This window comes from Dendroctonus ponderosae, unplaced genomic scaffold (genome assembly GCF_020466585.1).
Source record: "Dendroctonus ponderosae isolate FM_Combo_2020 unplaced genomic scaffold, Dpon_F_20191213v2 Dpon_F_20191213_5, whole genome shotgun sequence".
Taxonomy (NCBI): Eukaryota; Metazoa; Arthropoda; class Insecta; order Coleoptera; family Curculionidae; genus Dendroctonus; species Dendroctonus ponderosae.
Window position 1 is genome coordinate 13835974 of NW_026018715.1, and position 6841 is coordinate 13842814.

At 40.4% G+C, this 6841-nt stretch overlaps 4 protein-coding genes across 7 annotated transcripts in view; 2 read left to right on the forward strand and 2 right to left on the reverse strand.

Annotated features, from left to right (window-relative positions):
• The window catches only part of LOC109545456 (putative acyl-CoA-binding protein), a 28907-nt gene extending 28369 nt beyond the window's left edge, over nucleotides 1-538 (forward strand). The window contains exon 4 of the mRNA XM_019916166.2: nucleotides 230-538. Coding sequence (XP_019771725.1) covers nucleotides 230-369 — 140 coding nt within the window. The 3' untranslated portion in view covers nucleotides 370-538. The remainder of the gene's footprint in view (nucleotides 1-229) is intronic.
• Nucleotides 539-627: 89 nt separating this feature from the next.
• Nucleotides 628-2439, reverse strand: LOC109545453 (zinc finger protein 664). Its single transcript, XM_019916163.2, has 5 exons — nucleotides 2204-2439; nucleotides 1658-2150; nucleotides 1275-1603; nucleotides 1034-1218; nucleotides 628-954 (listed from the first exon to the last, which is right to left on the reverse strand). The coding sequence occupies exons 1-5, from the start codon at nucleotides 2363-2365 to the stop codon at nucleotides 732-734; spliced, it is 1392 nt and encodes a 463-aa protein (XP_019771722.1). The 5' UTR covers nucleotides 2366-2439; the 3' UTR covers nucleotides 628-731.
• Nucleotides 2440-2613: 174 nt separating this feature from the next.
• LOC109545452 (eukaryotic translation initiation factor 2-alpha kinase 1) lies at nucleotides 2614-5067 on the forward strand. The gene is made up of 5 exons (XM_019916162.2): nucleotides 2614-3048; nucleotides 3454-3998; nucleotides 4053-4285; nucleotides 4344-4552; nucleotides 4609-5067. Exons 1-5 carry the CDS (start codon nucleotides 2866-2868, stop codon nucleotides 4921-4923), a joined length of 1485 nt encoding a protein of 494 aa, XP_019771721.2. The 5' UTR covers nucleotides 2614-2865; the 3' UTR covers nucleotides 4924-5067.
• Nucleotides 4913-6841, reverse strand: part of LOC109545455 (protein-tyrosine sulfotransferase) — a 71018-nt gene continuing 69089 nt past the window's right edge. For all 4 annotated transcript variants that reach the window (XM_048666391.1, XM_019916165.2, XM_019916164.2 and 1 more), the window contains 2 exons: nucleotides 5622-5799; nucleotides 4913-5540 (listed from right to left, as the gene is read on the reverse strand). In XM_048666391.1, the coding sequence (XP_048522348.1) occupies nucleotides 5400-5540; nucleotides 5622-5799 (319 nt within the window). In that variant the 3' untranslated portion in view covers nucleotides 4913-5399. The remainder of the gene's footprint in view (nucleotides 5541-5621; nucleotides 5800-6841) is intronic.

Here is a 6841-nt window from a genome sequence, read left to right on the forward strand (position 1 = left end):
GGTTCTTTTCTAGTGCTAAATTAAATACATCATTTGACTAACAAAAAGGCGTTTGATCTGCGGGCGTTTTCCGGTTTCGCACTCATCAGAAACTCATCTTCTTGAATGAGTCACTCGCACGTAAAAGGAAATTGAAGCTCCAAGTTTCCTTAAATGAAACTATCATCATCATCACAACCTGTTGACTAAATGGGCAGTTTTTCCACGTTAATATTGCTTTTATTTGCAGCCCGTCCCGGTATGTTGGACCTGAAAGGAAAAGCCAAATGGGACGCGTGGAACGGAAAGAAAGGTGTGTCCCAAACGGAGGCGAAAGAACAATACATTGTCAAAGTGCAGTCGCTGATCGATTCGCTGGGTCTCGCATAAACCATTTTGCTCAATTTGTGATGGGTAATGTAAGTGATGTCTACACGTAAACATACACATTCAGATTTACTGTTTACAGTAACAGTTTTTGATTACATTTTTTGTTTTTGTTTGTTAAATACACTAACAATTTAAAAAACCGGTTGTCCCAACAATGGGGATGTTTGGATTTTGTGTATGCCTTTGGCCTTCATGTGGGCCCTAATCCAAATTCCCAACTTCCTGTCATAGAACTTACAGGGGGCAAATAACCATTGACTAATTTAATGGTCTATTTGTACAAAAAAATAAATCTAGGTCAGTCGGTTAAAATAATTCAGGCAAACTCAAGATTTACGCCTGCTAATACCGCGAGTTAATCTCTACTCCGGGGCATTTTCTGGATATTGTGGGGCCTCATCTTTAACACTGGCGCGTGATGAACGAAAGTGGATACTTTGGTGCTTTTTCATGCTATTGGAGTCATAAAAACCCTTGCCACATACTGTACAGACATACGGGGTCTCACCAGTGTGCGTTCTGACATGTACAGTTAAATTGGACTTCTGAGCGAACGGTTTGCCACAATACGTACAAGAATAGGGCCTGAAAATGACACAGTCTTAAGCAAAGCTCGTCAGGTAAGAATTTTTACTTTAAAGCGCTCAATCATCCCTAGGCTTACCGTTCTCCACTATGTACCCTCTGATGGACTTTAAGATGAGACGACTGGCTAAAGGATTTCGAGCATGTATCACAGTGAAAGAGTTTAAAACCCGAGTGCATCAAACTATGGTTGACCAAAGTCCCGGCATGGGCAAAGGATTTGTTGCAGATTTTGCACTGATGGGGCTTTTCTCCGGTGTGAATCTGAACTTCATCAATTGAGCAGTAAACATTTGGGTTTTGTTTCTAGCTAAAGTTACCTTAACGTGGGATTGCAAGTCTGCCTTCCTTACAAATCCCCTGCCGCAATCGCTGCAAAGAAAAGTCTTCTCCCCATGCTTCGCTTCGTGCTTTTTCAGTAAAATCAACTTGGAAAATTCCCGTTCACATAGCGGGCATTTGAATTCCAGCTTTGGAGTTTCCATGCTAGAAGACTCGGTTTTATTGCCGTGCAGTTTAATAACATGCCGCTGATATGGCTTTAATCGCACAAACAGTCGCCCGCAAATCTGGCAGCTAAAGCCAGAACTTGCGCTTTCTTTGTGGTGTTTGTTGGTATGGAGTTGCAGGGAGATGGCTTGGATGAAGCCTAAAATCGGGGATTAGAGCGGTAACAGTAGTAGCTTGAATGGAAGGCTAGAACCTTTTTCACATTTTGTGCATTTGTGCGGCCTTTCTCCTGAATGAATCATTTTGTGCCTACGCAAATTCCCTTTCAGGCTAAAACGCAGGTGGCATTTATCGCATTTGAACGGTTTGTCTTTCGTATGGACCCTCACATGCATCACCAGCTGGTATTTGAACCGAAACGTTTTGTCACATTGCTTGCATTTGTAACTTTTCTCTTCGCCGGTGTTTGATTCTTTCAAGTCGTCCTCAATTGCTTTGTATAAAGGTTTGAAGGGTGTGCGCTTGGCTTTACGCGGAGTTTTTTTCGGGGTAGATAATGGCACAGTCTTGATGACATCCTCTATAGACGAGTCTTGATCAGTCTCAGTTTTAGTGATGCGGCCTTGCAACAGGGACTTGAAAAGCAGTTCGTTTTGCTCACAGGTTACTTGAAAGTTCACGTATAGGTTCAACTGATCAATACAGATTGTGCATATTTTCTGGGGCAATTGCTCGTTGTGCAAATCCTGAAAACTCTTGGTAGAAATCGGGTTTTAGTGGACGGGACAAGTATTTTTACCTCGGTGACGATGAATTTGCTAAGAACTTGTGAAACCAAAACCCCATTCGGGAGGCTGCTTTCGGATATCGGGCTCAGAAATTCGTCCGATAAGCAGGTTCGGCATATTTTCGCGAATTTTTCCGTATTATTTACCTTTACATTGCTTTGGTCGTCCCACATTGTTATTATTTATTTTTCCAATGTTGTAGGTTATGTGTGTTTCCCACAGATCACCTCTGTGATCTGTGGTGTTTCCTTGTCACCATAGAGAAAGTAAAATAATTATTTTACTTACTCTATGCTTGTCACTGTGAATGTCAGGCAATTGAAAAATTGCCAGTTTTCCACCCGGGAAATCRAATGTTCATRATTTGCTCGCTCCATTGCCCGTAATGGCTAAATGAGGAAAAGGTAAATCGTATCCTAAGCYCAAACGYCSWAAGTTTTTGGTAAATTCCATTCAATTCAAGTGCGCAAATTCCGGAAAAGATGATCTTAACCACACTTAACATTGCCCCACTATCAGCGCAATCTAGATTTCTAGATAAATCCAGCTAAACATAAAACATGTTCAGACGTGCTCAGTTTCGACTGCAGTTAACACCTAGAGATACCAGTTTTTATTGCTGCCATTCAGCGCAGAACATTCATTACTTTAGTCGAAAATCAGAGTTAACTCAATGACTGATCGTAGGCCTACTTCAACGCCTGAAGGCGTAGCGGAGGCTGAAACCGTCCAAAGTACTTCAAGTTCAAGTAACGCAACGCCTTTAATAGTTGCCCGTAGATCTGAAACATCAGCCAGCCTTCAATTGGCTGCTCTGATCAGCTTTATACTGAGAACGAGCCAAACTGACCCAAAGGTTTGTAGATAGGGCTGATTTGATTATACAGGGTCGCTTTGCTGTATGGAAACCGGGGATTAGTATTTCCCAATCGAACAGAGCTAGAACAAAATGATTAGTGCAAAAAATTGTTTCTGGTTCTTTCCAGTTTATTGACAAAGAAAAAATGGGGTAATTGTTGTAGCAGGGGCTTTTAGATATTCTCCAACTCGTCTTGAATTGTCGGCAGGTGCAACTTTCATCAGAGCATTTTAATAAACTATAAACAATAAAATTCCATAAAAAAAATTAGTTAGTCGTAATATTCCACCCCGAATGGTTTCCCTAAGATTAATGTTTTATCTAAACGAAAATGGCATGTTTTTTTGGATTTATTGTTTTGTTATTATTTTTATTTAATTGCAATGTTGTCATCTTTTTCAGAGACTCCCCACTTATAAGCAAATTTGTAAGCAATTGTATAAATTGGGATTGATAAACCAAAGTTGGAGTACGGCGGAACTGGAAGGAGCCAGAATCCAGTATGAACAGCAAATAATTCGGTTGTTTAATGGCAGCCCTACGAGTCGCCCCAGTACTTCGCTCTCATTCATCACTGATTATCAGATGAAATCGCAATTTAAGAGGGAGTTCCATGAAATTGGGGAAATCGGATCAGGTGGTTTTGGACAGGTATTTCGAGTAAAACACAAACTCGACGGCAGGGAATATGCAGTTAAAAAAATACCCATTGCCACCGAAGAAATGGATTCGGTGGAAACTTATCTGAGCGAAGTGAAGACTTTAGCTGCACTGAACCATCCGAATATTGTTCCGTATAAAGCGGCTTGGCTCGAACTGCCTTCCCAAACTGATACCATTGGACGGTCGTCAGGCGATCAACAACTTCTAAGTGAAAGTGAAGCATTCACGACAGACGAAAGCAGCTCTCTAATTAATGATGCTGATCTGCTCAAAAAACACAAACGGTATGTTTAGTACAATTTCCAGGAGGTTCCACATTATTTGCTTTTGTTTTCCAGCAGCGATTCCGCGCCAATCGACAAGGCGATTGTTCAGAAACACAAACCCAAAACAGTTCCAAAACTGCCTTGGGTCACCCTGTATATTCAGATGGCCCTTTGCCAAGGTACCCTGGATTTATGGCTATCCTGGAAGAATAACAGGTTTACATCCAGGGCGGCGCTTGTTCCTTCAAACGCCCACCTCGTAAGGACTGATGCCATTCGCCAAGTACTGATTCAGCTATTGAGAGGTTGGGCACGTTTGCGCCGATGAAATTCGCATGATCGAACAATTATTGATGTTTTCAGGCGTGGACTATATTCACTCGAGAAACATTGTCCACCATGACATTAAGCCGGGGAATATTTTTGTGAGTAAAGAACGGGATGATCTTTTGGTTCAATTGGGCGATTTTGGACTGGCATGCCATTTGCATAGAACGCAGCAGCACAAATTCGGTGGGGGAACTCCGATGTATGCCGCCCCAGAACAACTCGAAGGAGTTTGCGATTCCAAGGTAACAAAATTTACAAAAAATTGTCAATATCTAAAGCGGAATTACTGGAATTGCAGAGCGATCTATACTCGGTAGGAGTGGTACTGTTCGAGCTGCAAGAAGATTTTGCAACTGGCATGGAACGATGCAGGAGAATCGAGGAATTGCGCAACGCGAATCATCCTCTGCCTTCAGAGTTGACTTTGGACAACTTGGTGCCTGCTTTAGTGCGACATCGGGCTGATGAACGCCCCGATGCTAGAAAGGTACTTCGAGCCCTGGAAGAGCCCCATGGTGCGTCGTTTTGCCAGGCCTTAGACCAGCTCAAGGAGAAAGACGCTGAGATCGAAAGGCTGCGGGGACTGTTGGAACAGAACGGTATACAATATTAACTATGCAATTGCCGATGCTTGAAACTGATGACTTTTTCGACCCGAAAAACTCAATGTGATATGTATTTTTGTTACTTGCGTGTTCTTAGAACATTGCCGACTGATTTTGACGTCCTTTATACAAAATAAACTTTTTACAAGTGGCGTGTTTCTTTGGAAATAGCGGGGCAGTTCAAGCACAACATATTCGCATCGTTTATTTAATAACACAACATTACATCATAAAATTGATTTATAAATAGATGATATTTAGGTAATTATGGTCCAAATACAGGAATCAAATTTTCTGTTGCCTGCCAGAACTCCGTTCGCTGTGGTGCCTCTTATAAGCCAACCGGTTAAAAAGTTAATAAATTAGACATAAACAATCATAACGTCATTTTAGAGCTGTTTTTTGTCGTCGTCAAATGAACATTTTCAACGTTCGACCAGAGCACAATTAAAAATCTAAAATACCCAGAAACTCGGTTTTTTTATCACGTTAGGTTTGGATTGTCGCTGGGGTCCTTGTCCATGTCTTTGTCGCCTGCATTATCCCAGCCCACACTAAACATTTCTTTGGCTTTCTTGTCCCAAACGTTCTTGTTTCGTTGAATGTCTTTCGTCTTTGCAGCCACCTGAAACAACCACGTTTTCTATACCATGTTTTTCAGCTTTAATATAATTCATTTCAGCTCAACGACAGCCGAGATTCTTACCTGATCATCGGGTTTTCCATAGTTGGGAGGATTGGAGTATGGATCATAGCCGAGAACGGAAAGCATGGGAGCGATTTCTGCCATGTCTCGCACCACATCATCTGGAATGTTGCCCACCCATTTGGTAAGCGCTTCGAGATTTACTGGCTTGATCACTTGATCGGACGATCGCTCCACTCTGCAATGCAAAGAAGTTTTGTTTTTGAGTTTTTCAGTTTTAAATGTACGCAAATGTATCGCAATTTCACAGATATTTATATACGTCCGAAACGTGGTTCGACCAACACTTAAAGAGGCGGTTCTACAGCAAAATTCAGTGTGGCCAGTTCTTATAATATACTTTTTCGAATTCTGCATGCGCCTGAAAACGTTTCCTTTATGCACTGTTATCTGTTGAGGAAGATTTTACATAATAATTGCAACTTATTCGGCCACTATCCCGCTACCGAACAGTTTCATTAACCGTACCGGCGCACAGAGGTCGTTTTATTTTATTTAGGAAGTAATAATTCATTAAAAAAAGCAACAACAAAAACATTATTTTTGGCTTTATCTTAAAAATAACATTCCATCTAATAAAATGCTTATGTTTTTTTTATTTAATCGTATTAAGTTACTAAGTTTTTGGCCACCTAAGTGACACCAATATTCAAATTGTGTTCTTACTTGAAATAGTCGTTATTTATTTCCTTATTAAGTTCGATTAATTATTGGCGGTGTTTGTCATCCGTTTTGTGTAATTCAGATTTTTCCCTGTTAAAGAGTTGGGTAAGTACTTTACATCTTTGTATTATCGTTATTTTCTGATACTTGAAAAAGCCTTTAAAAAATAAAGAAAGTAGCATTACTGATAATTACTTATTGAAAAAGAAAATAAATGGTAAAGTTGCAGATTTCGCACGCACGTTGCAGTTGCAGCATGCACATTTTTTTCCTTAGAACATTTTCTAAAGTTTCAATCAATATGAAATTTGTGTGCCAAGAAGTGCCTATATCGAAGAATTTGTATTTTTTGGGAACGATGTCAATTCGGAAAAGTGATATGTTTGATGTTTCTGCTATGTTTTAAATAAGCTTCATTTAGAAGATAATAAAGATGACAGCAAAAGTGATTCAATACAAGAAATGGTAAATAATTTTACTAGTTCTGTTTCGAAAATGTGCAAAAACTGCAATCGCACTGGAAAGGTTTTCGAAAAGAGACATTCTGACTGGCTGGA